The 21,594-nt window shown below is 35.5% G+C and overlaps 1 protein-coding gene across 1 annotated transcript in view; it reads right to left on the bottom strand.

The window, feature by feature from the left end:
- The window catches only part of CSMD1 (CUB and Sushi multiple domains 1), a 1,210,443-nt gene that overhangs the window by 965,624 nt on the left and 223,225 nt on the right, over positions 1-21,594 (bottom strand). The window contains exon 2 of the mRNA XM_055714855.1: positions 17,933-18,149. Within this exon, the coding sequence (XP_055570830.1) occupies positions 17,933-18,149 (217 nt within the window). The remainder of the gene's footprint in view (positions 1-17,932; positions 18,150-21,594) is intronic.

Here is a 21,594-nt window from a genome sequence, read left to right as displayed (position 1 = left end):
AGAAAACATACAGTCAAACCCAAGACAGTCGGGCTACATCCAGCATGTCTGAGGGCTTGTTCAGTCTCATAGCATCTCTATTTCTTATCAGCTGTCTTAGATGAGACACAAGAAGCACAAATGGTTGACATAGTTGTGGTGGAAGAAAAGAAAAACATGAGATCCAAATATTCACCTGTTTTCTTAATGGCCTCAAAGAAGCTTTGGCTCTGCTATGAAGTCTTTCTTCTGGTAATATTGAGGCACTGCTAATGCTAAGAGGTAGCACGACAGAGGAACATTTCCATGATTTGCTGAGGCAATGGGATGGTATTTTCCAGTGACATGCTTGTCTCTTCATCATCTTATACACAAATACACATTGTAGCCTGCCCCAATGCCTCTGCTGTATGTATTCGTTCACTGTGAGGTAATATACTTACTGCACTATATCCACTTTATTTCCTCTGTTCAAAGATCCAAGAGGTGTTACGTCAAAAGTGTGTCTTTTATTGCCCATAAACGTCACTTTAGCGTTAGTACAGCTGCCTCCATTGAATCTGTCTTTACAATTACAAGCAAAAGACTTGATTTAGCACATACTAGACTGCCTTAGTGCCAAGCTGTGGAAGCTCCACATGTGCTGGCAGCTTGCTTCCCTTGGATTATGGTCCCAAGGCTCTAAAAACCTTTAAGCATAAATAAAGTTTAAAGATGCTCAGAAAATACAGATTTGCAGACCTAGCATTCTGAAGAGTATTCTGAAAACAACAAAGGAATATGAACACTCTGGAAACAGGACCTCAGAGCACTTTTGCCAAAGGAAAACAACTTCATGTTACAGATACGGAAATCATGATACAGGAACAGCAAAATGAGTGTACTTGCCTGTACTAGTATTTTATATTTCTATAACTTCCACTCAAAGACCTCTGACAATCTTCTGAACTTTAAAGCATTTAGCAAGAGAACACCTATTAATAAAAACACTATTTTCCACAAACAAAAAAACAGATTAAGTGGTATTTCAAAAAGCAGAAAAATCTCTTAGGAAGTCTCTTGCTTCTGAGAGCTGTCTGGCTGACTGATGTTTTTGCTTCAACTCAATCACGCTGAATTATGATAGAATGAATGTGAAATTTCAATCTTCGAAGAAAACAATTAGTTAAACTGAGTTAAAATGAGCCCAACAAAGTGTATTTCAGGAAACTTTGATCTGGATTTCTGATACATGTGGCTTTTTAGGTGCATTTACTAAGTAATGTAGCACACCCTGCAACATGTAATGGAGTTATTCTCTCCATTTGTTTTTTCTCAAATTAAATACAGTTTTATGAACTACTGAAATGCTTGAACAATTAAGTGATTTCAAATATAAAATTTGAAAGAGGTAATATAATAAAAAGTGAAGTCTTTTTAATTCAGTTCTGCAATGGATACAGTTTATTAAATATTCATACTAATCAATGCAGCCTGTAAATACAGCCAGTAAGGACTATTAAAACAGGCAAAGATGTTTTATTGGATTCATCTTTACAGCTGTCCACTTGAAAAATCAAGAATAAGGTCATTATATACATTTCTTATGATAATTAAACCTCAAATTGTATATTCAGCAACTCAAGACTCTGCGCATACCAATATTGTACCAGTATGCATCATAACTCACTTCCACAATGTGATGTCAAATGCTTCTAGTTATATTAAATACGCAAAATAAGTAAAATAAGCAATTTTAATGTCATAAAGTGATTACTACAATATCACTGCCCTGAAACAAGACAAATAGTTTTAGCTACAGCTTTCACTAAGCATATTCATCCTTCTTTTTAGGCAGTCTTCCCAAACATGAGCAACATCTCTGAGCATAGGAAATTAAAGTTTATAGGCAAGAATGTGTTAACACACGCCTCTTGAGAAGAAGATATTATCAGCTGTATCTTGTGCTTATAAGCTTGCACAGATTTACTTAGACTGAGTGAAGAAAAAAATCCTCTCTCCGTCACTGACAAGACAGAGAATTTGAAACACAGACAAAGAGACAATAGTGGAACAGTACTAATAACTACAGAATGTATAATATTAAAGTAACTTTTCCTTTCTGTGCTCTATATCTTGAAATGCTAAAGTTGACAAGCTTTTCTTTTCACAAAGCCTTTATGAAAAGAATGAGAAAACCTATGATTAATGGGTGTAGCAACAAAAAATAAATGAGGACAAGACTATAATGTGAAAGCAAGCTTGCACAGTTAGTAAAAAGCTGCCAAATCTGCTGAATAGCTTTGAAAACTGGCTTTTATAAAGCAATCACTGTGCTGCTTTTTATAATGTTAGAAATTAGTGCCTTATTTTAAAATTTAAAATATATAATTCAATAATTGCACAAATTATTTATTTACCTAAATCCACAGGAACTGCATCTCCTCTTTCTAGTTTCTTTGGCATTGTATATTTTTGGTGATCTGTGGTATAATATAGTCCCATGAAAACTATAGCATACCGTTCCTGTGCTCCTCTGCTCTTTCTCACCTTAGGAGTGGGAGAAGCACACTATTTGAAAAAGAGGATTTCAGAAGCAGCGCTTTAAGAAGGATTCAGAATTCCTGGCTGTGGCCTTCTATTTTTCCCATGGAATCCTTCTCTTCTGACTTTGTTTAGTGCAGAAGAAGTGTTCCTCAAATGCTCCGTATGCTTTAAATTAGACCTTCCCAAAGATCCACGTCAACATACTTATGTCGGTTCATTTACTGTCCCTTGCATATGTGTTTGGGGCTTTTCCATTTCCTCCCAAGTGTCACAACTGCAGTAAACATTCAAAGAAAGATGGATTCTGAAAGCCTAGCTTGGCAATAATATACTTTATTCTTCTCTAACTCTTTGCAAGACAAATCCTGTGCGTCTATAGAGTTTGTTTGGTTTTTGGTTGTAGGTTTCTTGGAATTACAAAGAAGAGCACAGTTGGTAATAATTTTCAGAGTTTCATAGACCAAGTTTGTGTCCACTCAAATGTATACTTTCAGGCTTTCACAAATCTTCTCAATCGCTGACTCACAATACTCATGTTTAAAAGATGCTTTCAACAAAAAAAAAAAATGACAAATCAGTATAAGTGCATGAGGCACGTTTTATTTTGGAAGACGTGGGAAGATCATGGGTGGGAAATCTGAAGTAAGACTAAGAAAAAAATATAGGTAAAACATAAAAGGTTACATCTAAACTCCAAGTTGAGACAAATGTGGTTTCTTCAGGTAGATGGAGACTTCAGGAAACCTTGGATTTAAAAAAAAAAAGCCAGACACAGACCAACTGTGGAGCCTCTTTACTATGGGCAGAAAGTGGCACCATCAGTCACACTGCTCTTCAGGCCTTTTTGACTGCTGTCACTGCTGTGCAGCCGCTAGCACAATCCAGAACTGGAGCTGAGAACATTTCCTTGAAGACACAGTTTTTTACTTTTGTTACAAGGTCTTACTCACACCTCTTCTAAAGCAGCATTTAATATCCACTATCCTAGTCTTTATTAATAAGATGTTTAACTTATATAAAGTTTAAAATTCAATTGCATAATTTTGTTTCTATTCACAGATTTTTTTGTAAGTACTGCTAGGTCACCGCGCACTAAATGCTATGGTAACTGTCTACATTGTAAGAAATTCACATGGAAACTTCCCATGCATGCGCCTGAAGTTGGTCCCTTTTCAGTCTGATATTAGATACTCATTCATTGCTGGAGTATAATTTTTTTTTTTTTTAATATGTAAATAACTTGCTTCCATTTCCTCACTAGAGAACACTGAGTTACTCATGCTAATGTATTCTTTCATCATGTTTTTTTTTCTTAGTGGCAACCTCTTCCAAACTTGGAAAATCTCACAGCAAGCAGAGAAACTAACATCTTTTTCACACAGCGTGACATTAGAATGTTTGGCTAAAGGCCCTAAAACATTAACATGAAACAAACAAACAAACAAAAAGTCTTATTCATGATCCTTGTGTTTACTTGCTATGCTCGATTTGCTCTTTCATGCTTGTAGCGCACAATGGAAATTTTGATGGCTTGGTCTTTTATCTTTATAAGGAAAGGGAGCCTTTTCTCAGTTTCATCCATTTTCCATGATTTCTACAGTGAAAAAAGATGAAGCTATGACTGGGGGAGAAGAGTTTTTCTTCTTGGAGGACAGACAGAGCCTCATGTTCTGTACACTGTGGAACGTTTATTAAATGACTCCTCAATCTTTAATTTTTAACCTCCAAGCAATATATACCGCTTTTACTGTACAGAGATGCTAACCTTATTCAGTGACTATGTTTGAAATTTCAAGGAAGGATCCTTCACTATTTTTCTTAAAACACTTTTTTAGTACTTTACCTCTTTCAAGAAAAAGGAAAACTGAGAAAGAAGTATACTTTTTAAACTCTTTCCTACTTTAATTAGTAAATAAAATTATGTGCAGCATAGAAGTGGTTGATGCAACGATTGATGTATGCACAATACACCATTACTTGGTTTCATAGTTTCATGGCAATACATTTTCAAACAAAAGTTAGCAATCCAATTACTTTACTATGTTATTTGTTGGCCGATATCAGCTTTTGCAAGACATGATATAAAAAACTAAATGTGCAAATATGGACTAAAATGTTTATTTCCCAACACTGTGGTTTGGCTAACTTGTATGAAATGATGTTAGGTTTACTGCTTCCCTTGGTATTTTCTAACTTGGTTTGTCTCACATATCTAATATTACACATTAATTATACTCTAACCAAAACACTGTGGAATTAATTCCTCAAAGTAATAATGCCTTGGACTTTATTTATAACATATTTTCATTTAATATCATCGTTTTTTTCTAGTCAGCAGTTCTGTCATAAAGAAGGAATATTTACCTTTTAAAACAATTTTCTGTTTTATAAATGTTAACTATGATTGCTTTACATAACACCTCTGTAACTCTTCATCTCTTGCTACATGAACTTATGCTATTAATCAACTATTTCCACAGTATTCCACCACCACCATAAGGTGAATAATCTTTGTAATTTCTGTTGTTAGATAATGTGTAACCATCTTCCATTAATGACAAAATTAAGGCAGATTTTTTTAAAAAAAATATACAAATGATTACATTCATTGTCACAGAATAGTTTTTGTTTTAATTTTCTGAGATATGGCACCTTAAATGTAAAGGAAAAACCCTGTATTTTAATTGGAAGGTTTAATAAATTTTACAATGGCTAATTCATAAACTATGAGACAAGAGGATGACTCTACCTTAAATCTGTGAACATATGGTCCAGGGAAATCCCCGCACGGTTCACTTGGGAAACTCCACCTCATTACTTCATCACTAGGGATGAAGCAAGGATCCTTTCTAGCTTTCCCTCCTGAGAAAGGTTCTGAGGGAAGCTCTCAAAAATATAACAACAAATGTTAATTTTTTTAGTAAAGGATAGTATCAGTCTGAAATACTCAGTATCTAAGATATTCCTCCTTAACAAGTTGTGTCCTAATAGGTCACCTGACGCAAAACTTGCATATTCACCTATTACAAACTCTTTTTTATCATACAGAAAAGCACCAAATGTAAGAACAGGGGTCTCACATTAAACTAACCATCCCCTGTTTCTTCACTAAACACATCAAAACATACTGGAGGTGGACGTAACATCTAACAAAGCTGCCAGAACACAAGATTCTTGCCCTAAGAAGCTCATCTAATTTTGACGACACCAATGGATCTGATATGAAAAGAGGCACAAACTTTCCTGGAAAGGATATAACTGACTTTTACACGGTCTTCTAACAAAATAAATAATAAAAAAGATGGAAGTTAGGAAATTGATTCACTTAACAGAAGTAATAATGAATGTAATGCAGTAAGCATGAGGTTCAGAAAAAGAAAAAAGCTGCCCAGGTTTTACGTTGCCACCTGCTTTCTGTTTCTGTAAGAGATTTTTTAAAAATGTATCACAAAAGTAAAACCCACTCTTTATGTAAATTGTATATAAATATCTATATTGTCTAGAGACTGCATTTGCTCAGATCTCTCTTGGTGAAGGTGGAAAATGCCTCCAGGAAGGGAAATAGAGAATAAGAACATCTTATACAGCTTTGCATTTGACTAGTAACTGCAAAACTCATCTTCTTTGATTGGATCTGATGGTAACATTTTCCTGGAAGCCTGTATTAAAACCAGAATACGCCATACAAATGAACTTCTCCTTTAAGGTTATGTCTCGGTATGTGTTTTTGTGGAGGTCCCCTTGAAGTGGCTCCGAGTTAGTACAGTGTGTAGAGTTGTACTTCATTCTAACACACATTACAACTGCCTATTCCACTTAGGGGCCAGCACCTACCACAAATAAGATTATTCCTGCATGGTGAATAAGATATATTTATGATTGTGTATTTTTTTAGCATGAAAAGGAATATATAGTTTAAGAATACATGAAAATCTTTCCACCTGTTTTTACATAGTGACCAGCATGTAAGTCAAAAACTGTCCTTCATGATGATTAGGGAGAATGGAGTGTGAGGAAGAAGAAAGAAGAAAAAGCAGATTCTGATGTGCATTGAAGTGTTTACCGAATTCTGTTGGTACATATACTCTAGTTTAGAGTTTCAATACAATGGGGTTCCTTAGATTAAAGACTGCGCCAGGAATTTCTCCAAGGTATTCTTTATATACTGCACTTAACCTTCAAAATAAGGAGCCACCAGGAAAGCATTGGCTATGCCCATTTCAGCTCCATGCTTACAGGAAAAATCTTTTCTAGAATATACTCAATCAAATCTTTATGGCCTATGAAGAGAATAACCATCTCTTCAGTATAATCAATCTCAACATAAAATTGATGTGTAACAGAAATTGGATACAATTACTCTGTAACTGCCTGTTTCTCTATTGACTACACGGGAAGCTGAGAATGATTAAGATGTTAGCTAAGGGTAGACAACATTAATCGTCTGTTTCTGCAGGAAAAGTAGATCAACATGCAGAACAGAAAGGTAAACTCATGAAGGGTTTGCCACTCCAAATGTTTGGTGAGATTCTTGGGATACAAGCTTCTCAACTTCCAAAGCTCACTTACCTAAAGTGTTCACAATGCCTTTGGCAGCATTAGACCAGATCATTCGGCAAGCAACAGGAAAGTTGTAACTCAAGAGATGGTTTGCACTCATTCACTTAGAAAAATGCTTGTTCACTTATACATATTCATATCACTCTTACAGAAAAAAAACTCATACACTTAGAAACATCTTGGACCTAAAGGATTTTTAATCAGGTAACTCAAGAAATTAATTCGGGATTTTTGTACCTCTCAAGTGAATTCCCTAACCTACCCGTTGCTGGCTATTTCAGTTGAAAGATGTATCAAAGGTAAGTAAGTCGCCATCAACAATTTTACATTAAAAAATTCCTACTTGTCATTGATAACACATCTGCTCTACTACAAGACATAGAATCATACAATGGTTTGTACTGGAAGGGACCACCTCGTTCCAACCCCCCTGCCATGGGCAGGGACACCTTCCACTAGACCAGGTTGCTCAAAGTCCCATCCAACCTGGCCTTAAAACACTTCCAGGGATGGGGCAGCTGCAACTTCTCTGGGCAACCTGCTCCAGTGTCTTACCACCAGATTCCTCATGCTCATACTGTTTGTATCAAAATTAGTTGCTCAGACATATATTCTGCAATGACAAAGAACAAAACCAGCCCTGAGCTACCTGATGCATACAGCAGGTATGGTGGAGAGGCAATTTTTATACTAAATTACAGTCCTTAAGTGCAGGAGTTAAATTAGGTATATGTGCCTTAATGCACAGTTTAGCATACCTATAATCTTTTTAACACATTGCTTCTGGTATCCCCCACTTTCTCTTCCCTTCCATCATCATTTCTCAGCTCTCAGCTCCTCACCCCATGCACCCCACAATGTTGTTGTTACTCTGTCTCTGAGTCCTATAAATATGAAAATTTTTGCTTGCCCAAACAGTAAATAACAGCTCAGTTCCAGGGGTGAGGAAAGGGTGATTTAATCCTAATGTGATTCATTCATTGTGGAAAGTGGAGAGATAAAATCTACTTTAAACAAAATAAACACAATGGAAGCCACAGAAAGTGCTGGAAGTTGCTTTAAAAATCCATGGGAAAAATAAAAGAAATTCAGCTCTCACTGTACTATTTTAAGAGAGGTATGATCAGCTGAAAGTTGTTTTGAAACATAAACACAAATACACACACATACTTCAAGGAATTTGTTGCAGGCAATGCATAGCATTGAAGAGGCTATGTTTTGAATACAGGAAACTTTAATACCTGTATTTCAAAGAACCTTATTTATAAGAATTATTCTAGATCAATGGGATTATCGTGTTCCCTGTTTTTTATTATTTTAATTATGAATTTAAATGGTGTTTTGCTGTTCTGTATCTCAAAAATCTAAACAAAATCTATTAAACTTAACTTTAATGTTCTCACCCACCAGTCCTATAACATACTTGTTTGTCTAACTCATGAATTAAATAATTATCTCAATAAATTAAAAATATTAAACAGATTTTTAAAGTGTCTATTAATTTGTATTAAAATTAATCATATTTTTAAATTATTGCCTTATGATGCATATTTGACTTCAGAAGCCTCTAGAACTAGCCTGTCTTAGCAACTAAGACAAACATGCAGTCTAATATTGGCATCTGTTATTTTCTTTGCCATTTTGCTGTTCTCTTGTGACAGTGGTCACACCAGATTCTGCAAAGAAAAACACAGTGCATAGTTGTGTGTTGCAGGGGTGGGAGATAATCAAATAATTTTATTTTTATTTTAAATTGTCTTTTTGCTGAAAGACAGCAACATATAAATGAGGTCTGAAGATGGAAAAGAACATTGATAAATCAATTTAAAGAGTAGACAGTCAACAGTAAGAAGTTTTCTAAGGGTACTGTTCCCTGCCACGTCGGCACTGAGCCGATTACAGAAATTTGCCTTCACTTCTCTTCTTATCAGTGTCACTCTCATTATATGCACTTCTAGGCAGTTAGCCACTGACTAGTTAGTTCTCTTAATAAATTCATTGAGTCCACTGAAGATAATAGGCATACAGGTTTCCTCAAATGAAAGTATGAGCGCAGGAATAACCTGGGACTTCAGCAGAATTATATTTTAGTGTCCTTAAAGTGTGAAAAAACATCACTGTCAAAAACTAAAGCCCCTAATAATGTCAGCAGATGCTTCTGTGAATATGAACAGGATGACACCTGAGGAAAGTCTCTAAGTAATATCGGAAACTGCAAGAATATGAGAATGTTTGTCTACAAAATTTGTTTTACAAGCGGAATTATTTGTACATGACTGGCTCACAGAGCTGAATTTCAACTGCAGCAATTCAGAGTAGAGAGACTGCAGAGTTCCTCTCAAATGCCTGAACTTTTATGATGCTGCATCTGTCCCATGATCACAATGTCCTGGTCTGGCACCAAGTGACACAAAACTGGCCTATGATCATACAGTCAATAATTACAAGACTCAGTTAAGACAAGCAGGTAATTACCAGATGACAGTAAGAGAACATGATTTACAGAGTAACTTAATTACTTGCATCAGAAATGCAACACATCAGTGATTACATTTTATAAAGCTATTTTTCCTTCAATTCGTCAGTTAACAGATATTTTTTTCTTCTCTAAAACAAACAAGCAGTCAAAATTTCTTCAAAGCACACAGGTTATATGTACTAATTAAAAAGTCATCTATCACAGTTCTATAGAAATTCTGAACAATCTTACAGTAAGGATGTACAGTAACAGATCTCAAAAGGGGGCAAATTTTGACAAATGGACTTTCTTCCCACTGAGGAGTCCAGCTGTATATTTTCTAAAGTTTGTAACTGAATTATTAGTTTGCAGCCAGACTGACTGATCTCTGACCAAGAGCTGTTGTAATAGTCATTGTATACAGCATTTAGGGACACTGATCAGCAGGGCATCTGTACATAATTAGGTCGATTGAACCCCTATCATCTAACATAAAAAGGAGTCTCTTTTTGAACAAGATGGGAGATGCAGAAAAACTGATAGAAAACTGCTTTATGTACACTGTATGTGTAATACATGTTTAAGTGATAGATAATAAAGGTAAGCAATTGCCCTCACTCTAAAAAATTAACGTATTTAAGAGTAAAAATGCCTTACACAACCAGGAATTAAGTTAATGTAATCACCTGACCTGTTTAGTCAGCAAGCTGTCTGAAATTTTTGGTGTTAACTGTATCAGCAAGCTACACTAAAAGACTTTTTAAGATGCACCTGAACTTGAAGAGCTGTAATTCCCCAAACTGTTTATCTGCATTCTCAATGGATTCTAGTGCCCTATTCCTAAGGAGTTTTGAGAATAAAATACATGTAAGATCTTATGGGAATTTATCATATTTAAGTAAAGTTTCAAGATGTATGTATTTTGTTACTATGTCAAATCCTGGGGGGTTTAGGAGCTTCAGAAACCATCACAAATGAAAGGAAAAAGCAAGAAACACCAAATTATGTACTAAGTGGTGTTCAAAAGAATCTTAAAAGTCTTTGTCCTTCTGCAGACTACAAATTTATCAGTCTGACAGAATTGAAGTTGTTCCCAAAAATATTGTAATTATGTGATTTACCTCTGCACATCAAACAGATATCATAGCAGTGAAGACAATTTTCTTATACTTGGCTAATAATGAAGTAACATTTTAACCTTATTTTGAGTTTTCAGGTAAAGCAAAGATGTAAACTGAGCTCTTCAAAACCCAGGTGCGTATACAACCATATGCACACTCACAACTTGCAATTTTCTGTGATTTTGTAGCTTAAATACTAGATAATGGATACCCAAGGTGCTCTGTTTTGTAAAATAACTAATCAAGGAATGCATAGGTGTTTGGCTTAGTTTGATCATAAATATGATTCTTTCAAGCTGAATAACTAATTATTTCTAATACTTCCATATGCAATAACAAATAACAAGGGAGGCAAATGTGCCCCTCTTACCTGAAATCAAAGATCTACTCTATCATATGAAACACCTAGAAGCTATTCATGAAGAAGAATCTACCTTCCTCAGCAGTCTACTATGAAGTATCTTTAAATACTAAGTAATGCTTCTCTACTTTATTAGAAAGGTGTGTATATACCAATTTGTTAGCCCCTTAAATCAGTTTTGGTTGTATAGCTATGGAAGAGTAAGATTACCTTACATACATGCTAAGGTTTCTAAAACTATAGAAATTAACATTTTATGGAGCCACATCCCAACTCTCCCCTTCTGAGTCCCTTATTAGTAATACTTTTGATGGTGAAACACTACAAACAACTGCACCAAATCACTTCTGTCACTTGTACAGGTCCAATTTGAAAAGTACAGAACAGCAACAACTGCATATTCTCTGAAGATGTGCTATGACCAGTAACAGATCAAAAAAGAGATCTACCTCTACAAAGGACAATGAAATAGAGCAGAGCTACATTTTAATTACGCTGAGTGTCACATTCATTTTTTAAAAGAAAAATGTGCTGACTTAACTATATTATAAAAGCTTTAAGCAACTGATGCAGAATGTTGTGGTATAAATTCATGCATTGCTTTGACCTTGTTAAATGAATCTAATCTTTTTATTCCAAGAAATAATGGTTCCTTACACATGAAATGCATTTTCTTAGGTGGGAGTTCAAACAATACTCCACGGGGTTTTATTAAAAAAAGTATTATATAGTTTTATAGTTGACCATCATTTAGTATCAGCCTAAAACATGTAATTAATAGGCCTATAATTCTTGGTGAAGTAACTTGTTACTAAGCAGACTCCTTATTTAACTTTATATTTAATAATTTTTTTGTTAAATCTTTTTAATATGTAGGCTGGCCAACAAAATTATCAAGCTTAAGATTTTGAATTGGGAAGTTAAAAATTTTGGGAATGGAATTTCTACCTTTTATCTACCTGTCGAAAAATAAAATTGCTATATATAAGTTTAAAGCTGCTAGTATTACACACATAAATTATCCTTCCTTCCACTGCATGTTCTTTTTGCTGTTGGCAGAAACTATCAGTCAGCATTTAGCTGATCAGGTCAGAGTTTCCTTCCTTTCCTAAAATAGCTATGTGATACATAATGAATCACATTTTAGCCATCTACTCTAAATGACTCCTTCTTCCTAATACTCTAATAGGTGAGAAAGCCAAGAGAAATCTGATTGAATATTAAAAGTGGAATGATAGTCATTGACAGGCATCTCTCCTGGCAGGATCTCAGTAATCAATTTGCATAATCATACAATGATAGTTTTCCTTTTCTTACAGATGTACAAAATACCAGAATAACCTGCTGAAATTATACAATAATCTTGTTTTACAAATCTGAACACTAGCTCAGTTTCTTTTTCTTTGTGCTGTGTTCTAGGTAAGCTTCAACTGGAAAAAAGATGGCTACTATTCCCATTCCTATACTGTTTTCTTCTAAAAATCACACACACAAATCCTGTATGTTGAAATCAACTTGTACAAAATTATGTGCAATAAAAAGGTTAAAAAAATATATATGATGTTTTAATGGGGAAGGTGGGAAAAAAAAAAGAACTGTAAATTGCACAACACTCTTCCTCTGCAGTGTCAACAGTTCTGTAGAAAAGTCAGTCGCCCCCTTATTGCTTCACTCTTCTCTTGATCCTGGAGAGCAGACAGAATTTTTCTTTCCAAAGAAACAAATAAACAACCAAAAAACCCAACAAAACCAAACAAAAATGAAATTTAAAAATGTGCTGAATACACGCAAAATCTTGGTTTGTTAAGATGAAAGAGGTTTAAGAGTAAACAGGAGCCCAAACTTTAACTTCAGTGAACACTTTTTATCTCTGTGCTTGGATTATGAAGTGCAGAATATACATACAGTTTATTGCTTGCTGGAGACAAGAAGTGAATACTGTGAAGAATTCATATTTAATTCTTATTTCTACATGATTCAAGAAAGCAAAGGGAAATGTTGCTATTTTAACACACATTGTATATAAGTTTGTCACAAACATTTCCGTAAGCTTTATTTTCTTACATGCTCTTTTAACAACTTCCATCATTTGCATTACTGCTCCTTTAAAACAAGAATGTTTATTTCAACTGATTACTATGAGCAATAACAAGAAGAATCTATTTTATTATTACCTAGGCTACAGTAAACTAAATGATGTTTAAAAGGCTTGAGAAACCATGAAGGCAAGCAGATATTTTAAAATCACTCTCCAAATAATATATATCATGTATGTCCAAAATAATTCACAGTTGTGTATACACACAACAAAAAATGTTCATGTCTGTACATTTCCATCTTCCTATCAGTGTACATAATTTAAATAGCAGCTTTTCTGTGTAAGAAAAGCCAAAATTACTTGGAATCCATTTTAAAGAGTTTTTCAGGACTGTCTGAAAGATTATTTGAAAAACAGTATTCCAGAGAATACTGCACAGATCTTCTATAACTAACCCTTAACTGAGAGTGATACTAAAAAGGTAACTTTTATCAACAGACACTGTAACACAGAGATTACAGCATTTAACTGTATTTGACATTAAAAAATTTGGAATCCCAGCCCATAAACTGAGATGAAAACAATGGCACATACGAAGTCTCAGTTCACCATGTTTGTAAGGTTCACAGTTCAAGGTCTTAACACCCCACTTACACCCCACCTCACATCTTCAGCAACAGACATTTTGTTGACACAGGCAGTTCTGTTTACCCAGTCCTGTTACAGTCTCCGTACGTCTCTCTATGAAACCCCTATTTAGGAATACTGCATCCAGGAAAAATATACTTTAACAAGACTTATGCTAAGATTATACAAATTTTCTCTTTTCAGCTGTGGAAGATACATACGTAGTACAACCAGCCTTGAAATGACTTTTGAAATCCATAAACTCTTGTAATGTCTGGTTTGAATTTCACTCGCTCATGTCAGGTAATGTATCCATCTGCAGGATAGAAGTCAATAGCTCTATTTGTCAATTCACATATGCTTATACACTGAGTCTCTTCAGAGCTGGCCTGTATGCCTACTTCCTGTGTCCTGTTGACTCATTTCTCATTTCTATTTTAAAATATTAACATTTAATCTTATATCTGATATATAAAACAAAGAAAAAAATAAAAATACATATTTGCGAGCACCTGAACTACACTGAACTCCTGAATACAACTCTTCCTTAGGGAAACAATACCCAAGAAATACAACTGAATAATAACTTTCTTGCCTCAGTGCACCATACTTGCATCTCCTCTCCACAAGAGTTTTGTCCATATGAAATGTGCATGCTGATAGTTAACTGTGTACAGCAACTGACAACTTTAAAATTTAAAATGCAAACAAAAAATACATTCTACATCTTTCCCTAGATTAATTAGAATTTGGTTGTGTTTTGAAATCTTTCCCCATTAACTGATAATGCAATACTTAATACTTACGGTAAGTTTGGGGGATTTTTTCAATAACATAGAACTTAGACATCTGTTTTGGTTATAATATATGAGTAAATTAACTATCTAACTTCATGTTTCTTTATACAATGAAGACTACAGTATCCTACAAAGCATTATCATAAACAGTGTCATTGGACTTATATGTTCACTTTTTCTCTTTTAAGTCAGAGAACCACAGAATATACCAGGCTGGAAGGGACCTCAGGGATCACCTGGTCCAACCTTTCTTGGCAAAAGCACGGTCTAGACAAGACGGCCCAGCACCTTGTCCAGCTGAAGCTGTCCAACGTTGGGGAACCCACCACTTCCCTGGGGAGATCACTCCAACGGCTGATCGTTCTCATTGTGAAAAACTTTCCTTTTGTGTCCGGTCAGAATCTCCCCAGGGGTAACTTGTACCCATTACCTCTCCTCCCTTCCATGGGACTCCTTGTAAAAAGGGAGTCTCCATCTTCTTTGTAGCCACCCTGTAAGTACTGGAACGTGGTGGTGAGGTCTCCCCCTAAGCCATCTTTTCTCAAGGCTGAACAAACCCAGTTCTCTCAGCCGTTCCCCATGCGGCAGCCTTCCCAGTCCTTTGATCATCTTTGTGGTCCTTCCCTGGACCCTCTCCAGCCTGTCCACATCTTTCTTGTTTAGTGAGGACCAAAACTGAACACCCTATTCCAGGTGTGGCGTGGCGAGTGCTGAGTAGGGCAGGATGCTGACTTCTTTCTCTCTGCTGGTGATGCCCTTGTTGACACAACCCAGCATTCTGTTGGCTTTCTTTGCCTCAGCAGCACACTGTTCACTCGTATGGAGCTTTTTCTCCCCCAGGACCCCCAGGTTCCTTTCCATAGAGCTGCTCCTGACCTGGGTAGATCCCAGCCTATGCTACACTCCTGGATTATGTTCTCCCAGATTATATCTATATCTATATTGATATGTATATCTGTATCTATATCTATATGTACGTATGTATATATGTGTGTATATACACATACATAGAAATAAAAAAAAATCCTCTTTTGTGTTCTATGAACTTTACAGTGATAAAAATAAAGCAGCTACATCAATTTTTAAGAGCAATTTTGGACCACAGATCTGAGTAATTATATAGAATGACAGAATGCTAGTTTTAGAAAAATAGGAAATTGTAAAATAGCACTTTTTAATGTCTTATATTTTGTTTACATTGTTCTTGCTGCTACTATCTTACTTCTCAACCTCCTCATAACATAGCATACAATAACCTATAAATCACTATTATGTGTAATTTAACCCTTAAATCAATATATTCCTTAATACTGCACTAACTGAAGTTCACATATATCTTACAACTACCTGTTTCTCTTTTCTTCGCACACACAAACAGCTTAAAACAAGCCTTAGCATTTCAATGTGTTTTACATATTTTTGTATTTTCTTTGGGTTTATAATAAATATATATAGTGAAAGTATCCCGGTGCACATCTAGCATACAAGAAGGTCCTTCAGGCAGCACAGTAAACTAGCTGAACATACTGTTCATTTTTATCCAATTTTGCTTTAGCAGCTGAAAAATACTATATAAAATATGAGATGAATATTACTTAATTATTATAGTTTGTGACAGCTATTTTTAAGAAAAACTCCAGATTTTGCATGATGGCTAAAGAAATATAATTACCCCAAATCTAGTAAAGTATTTTTATGTATGAAATAAAAAGAGCATACCCTCAAGCAAAAGTCCCAAGATGCTCTCTTGCATTTGCATGCTGTCAGCTAAAAAAACAAGACTATAATTTTCCAGTATCTGCTGAGTGCATTGTCTTGAAATGTGCAATTGTAGAGGGGTACACCTGTGAATGTGCTTTGTGCAACAAAGGGTCTGTCACAAGAGTATGAGACATGTCAATAGAAAACTGTCATTCAAATTCTGCTTTTTTAACCTCTGAATGCTGAAAAGCCAACAAATGCTTTTTTTCCTTATAACACCAATTATGAAGGTAATTAACTGGTAAATACAAGCACAGATAAATAAAATATCTGCTCCACTGCTGGAAGTTGGAAATTAAATCCTTGTTTTACTGAGATCAGTGGCAATTACGATGACTTCAGATACTTCAAGATCATACTTAGAATTTCTGTCTTCTATGCCGATACCCACAGATTATCAGTTGGTGCTCTTCCTTGAAACAATTTTCTACTAACAGATTAGTGCAAAACAAGCAGGACTGTTAGCTATAAATAATAAAGGCATTTGACCGAAAATGAAGTATTAATCCTTGCATAAAGGTGATACAAATACTAAAGGTTAATTAAGTACGGTAAATGAAGCACATACACTGTGCAACTCAAGCATTGGTGCCTATCTACTACCTTCCACAGTTTTCAAAACTTTTTGCACTGAGTCAACAAACAGTCGGAACACTGTTCTTGTCAAAAAGACAAGATACCCACTAAATTGTGGAACAAACTGGTGATGTTCCCACATTTGTTTTAACAGTACAATATAAATCAGCAGCATGTAAAAGAGTAATCAGACAAAACTGACAGCAGTGTTTTACAGTACTCCATAAACCTCATCCCTGAATGGAAAATGACAGAGCAGTACCAAAAGCAATGTCTAGTCTCTAGCTCTGCAGTCCAGATCCAGCAAATGACTAAGGAACCCAAAACAAGACACCGATGAAAATAATGCACCCAAATCCGAAGTTGTGAAAAGATTCAAGATCAAAAAGCTTCCAGAAGGCCTCTTTGCAACCTCAGTGTTATTTGGACATATAAGGCACCCCAGTTTCTAACCTTTAAAGGTTCCTAATTGCTTAATAATTCTATTTACATAGAGATGGAGAAGAATTTCACTTTTGGCAATTTATACTTCAACTCCTCTGTAAGGCAGGCAATAGTCACCTGAAGGATTTAATCTGGCAAGCATTTCCAGACTCACTAATGAGATTGTGCCTCTCGCAAACTACTGTATCGCCTGCCAGCTCTTCTGTGGCACATTTGGTGAGAGACCCTGGGGCACTGTTAGCACAAGCAGCATACCCATCCTCTGATTCAAATATTGTAGGCATGGTAGAAAGGTAAAGCATGATCTCAGAAAGAGCTTTCAAAACATGGGGACAGATGCCTTCAGGACAGGGTCACCGGGCCAAATCTGGATTCCATTGGGGGACAGATAAATAAAACTAAGCTACTGCAACACGGGATACTCCTGTCCTCAAGGGCCTTTACCAAAACTGACCTCAAACGGTGCAAATCTTAAGTATGACTGATGCTACTGATATACAAGCTAGGGTCATGAAGATCTGAAACTCAGACCAACACAATTTGCTGGGAGATCTTGAAGCACTGCTATTCCCTTGGCTGGGGAAGAATTAAGGAAACACATGCAGTTGTAGCGTACCATCAGAACATATATTCAGGAGAGAAAGAGTGGCAGAAAGCAATGAAGGAAGAAAAAAGGTACCTTACCTCACTTTCAAATTGCCTTGCTGTGGCTGTCCATCGTAAATTGACAAAATATCAAAATCTTCCTCAAGGGCAAAAGTATGAAATGACAGTTGTATCCTGTTACGTTCTCCCGTGATAATGATCCACGTGCAGTTGGCATAATTTGGATAACCATGAGGAAATCCAGGGCTTTCTATAGTACCATTTGGTCCCTGTACTAAACCTCCACAGTTCTGACCTAAAAAAGAACACAGGAAAGTATGTATTTCAGTGTTTCTTCCGCCTCCCCCAGTATGTATTTTTACATGAGTAACTATATGTAAACTTAATTTTATAGTATTTTTTTCTAGAATACAAACAGCACATAAGATTGCATTTATACAGTTTTTCCCTCTTAATTCAAAACCCCCATCGCTGGATTTTCTGAGACACTTACCATCTTTTTATGCAATGAATCATAATTTCAGGTTATGTGGTATTAACAATGTATGACTTATTCATCCAATTGTGAAATTTAAGCATTAGCTTTGATGCCATAAATTCAACAGACTGACAGTTTTAATGCCAGAGAGTGTTCATAGCTTTTTGGTGAATGCCATTTATAAAGTTTTTATATAAATACTAAAGTATTAGATTTTCGGCTGTTCTGAAATATACTTTCAATACAGAGAGCAAAATGTAGACACACATTTATTACGCATTCTGTTGCAACCAACATTAAGATTTTTACACTTTGAAAACAGCAAAATTTCGGTGGTAGAACATTTTTAGTGCCATGTATAATGTGATCAGGAAAGTGTAAATTCTTTTTTTTCTCTTTTTTTTTTTTTTTTTTCAGGATTCTTAAAAAATAACACCAAGGGTTTACTCAGCAGGAATTTGTGTCTGGTTTGTACATCACACAGAACATGTGAGGGTATGGTAGAACATTAAGGGGAAGTCCTCAGCAAGAAACCTTGACTTACAGTGCACACTCTTGCTAATTTCCTACTTGATTTTGTTAATCCCACACACACCAGTTGTACTGGCTCAGAGCTGGAGAGAATCATTAATGAAATATTTGAACAGAGATAAGTTTAAGGACATTCTGTGCACTGTAACGCTTGGATTACTACATGCATTTTAAGCACTTCAGAACAAGTATAATCCCAGCATTTTATTGTTATACCTAAACCAGGAAAGTATTTCAGGCTGCAATTTTACTTTTAACTTCCCAGCAGTAGGGTCTCTGAGGCTGAATCTTTCAGAGTAGTGCTGTCAAATGCTTGTGGGAGGTTTCTAAATCTTAATAAAATGAATTCAATAAAAGGGATTTGCTGCTAAAACTAAAGAACTAATAACCAATAATTTTCTACTAAATTTCAAATATAACAAAAAATCTAATGAAGAGATAAAAAGGCTATGGGGATTCAGGAAGCCTTTAACACAATAATCTTCTCTAGTATATCTACCAAGGATTCATATCACTTTAATAAAACATAGGTATTATTAAGCATTCCTGAAGAAGGGAACCTGTTATACCATGAATGTAGCATGAAAGTTTCAGCTCTGTGATGTTCACTGTAACTTGCCAGCATTCTTGCAGATGCTTTGCATTTATTCCTCTTCCTACAGCTATCAGGGAAATATCCTGCAAGTATCACAAGCCATTTAAAACAATTTAATTGATGCAGGAATAATGTTCTGAAAATAGAAAATTACAGTGACAGCCTACCACCCTAATACTCTAATGAACTACCTCATGTCTCAACATCCAGAAACTGGTTTGTGTAAATCAAGTACCCCCTGCAAGCCGTGCTACACCACAGCTTTCCTACCACTCTGGTGTGAAAAGGTTGCTTTGAAAGAGGAGAGCTATCAAGCAGTTCATCTAAAAGCTATTAAAGACAGAAACACCTTTTAGGAGCAGAAATTTGTAATGCGGGTGTAGATAATTACATACGTAAATGCAGTATATTAACTACCTTTCTGACTTCCAGGGGGATGAACAAATTACCTCCCCAATCTCTTATGGATCCTTACAGCTGGCTTAAGGTAAAATTGAATATCGCTGTGGTAATAAGTGAGCCCTCTGACCCCCAAAATGACCACAACTCAGCAGCTTCCTTACTGAGGCACTTGCTAGCTACTCACAGAAGTATTTGCAACTGTCAGTGCAAACTGTCAGTCTTATTCCAAAAGGTGCTGTGTACTCCCTACTGTAGATTCAAGCTATTGTGCATTATTCTCTTGGAAAAGAAACAAATTCTAATGATAAATGAGGCAGCCCATGTTTTACCACTGTTTAACTTAAGCATATCTTACCACCCATAGCCCTTTCTTTCTCCAGTTTGCTTTTGCTCTCCTGTTCTGAAACTATTCATAAACATGCTGCCTACTCACTTTGTACCCAAGAAATATGAGGTAAAGGAGAACCATAAAGGAAAATGATTAACTGTGAAATGCTATTTAGGTTTGCTCTTCATTTTATATGCATATATATAAATACATACTTACTTAGTGTTCAGTAAACCCCCCCAAAAAACCCTAGAAGAAATTTATATACAGTTAACTCCTAGCAATCTCATTGCTGCACACTGATAACTGCAAAGAGGATCTTGCTTCTGAACTAAGCCATACCCAAAGACACTCTAAAAGCTGTGCAGGCCCAGAAAACTAACACCCTTCTAGATCTGTCCCTGCTCAGTTAAGACATGAAGCATGTTAAACAGAACAGTATTTGGAAAAAAGGATCAGCTGCTAACTGTATGATACCCATTTTGTCAATATATGTACATCTAAAACCCCAAGAACTGTCAAATGTTACACCTCTGCCAAGGAGTAAATTCTGCATCGAATCACTTATAAAAGATTCGGTATAGGAAGACATACTTGGAAAGCAGGAATGAAGAGACTTAAGGGTGACAGTTGACAGCAAATCAGACAGGAGTTGACAATGCATTATCTCACAAAAAAAACCAGTTTCTAACTGCAAAGAAACCACAGACCTGTAAGAGGACACTGATGAGATTAATTAAAAATATTTTGGGTTTTATGGGTGCCTTAATAGTAGGAAGTGTCAACAAAGTAAAGATACAGAACATACTGGAAAAAAATAGTAAAATAATATTAATATCAGCAGAGTTTAGTTAGTTCTACTGGGATGAATGTAAGCACAGAAGAGAATGTAGACTGAATACACCCTGAAAAGATCTACCCACACAATTCACTTTAGTTCTGGCCCTTGTGTCAAATAAAAAAAATAAATGTTTTTCACAAGATGTGCAGTCATTGATTGAGTATAATATCAGTACAATGAACTATTTTAACATTAAAGGTGTATCAGACTGCCAAAATTTTATTATTATGAAACCACATCATTGTTTATATGAATATAAACTATGCTGTTAGTATTAATTTTCTGTCATATATTGTCTGTAAGAAGATATTTCAGGACAGCTATTTTAGGTTTATGATATAAAAAGTATAATTTAAGAAAACTGATGTTCTTGCCTTACAGTTGGAAATGATTTACACTGATTTCAGCCTTATTTTATCTTAGAAAGGTTTTTTGCATATTCCATACCAGCCCTATTTGCAACTGCTCAGGCTCAACATTTCTCACTTATGACCCCTAAGTGACAGCTCACCAAGAAAACTTAAAGCACTGCAATTTTGCCTTAAATGCTGAGCCATGTAAGTGG

Source organism: Falco cherrug, chromosome 6, assembly GCF_023634085.1.
Source record: "Falco cherrug isolate bFalChe1 chromosome 6, bFalChe1.pri, whole genome shotgun sequence".
NCBI lineage: Eukaryota > Metazoa > Chordata > Aves > Falconiformes > Falconidae > Falco > Falco cherrug.
This window is presented reverse-complemented; position numbering and strand designations above follow the sequence as displayed.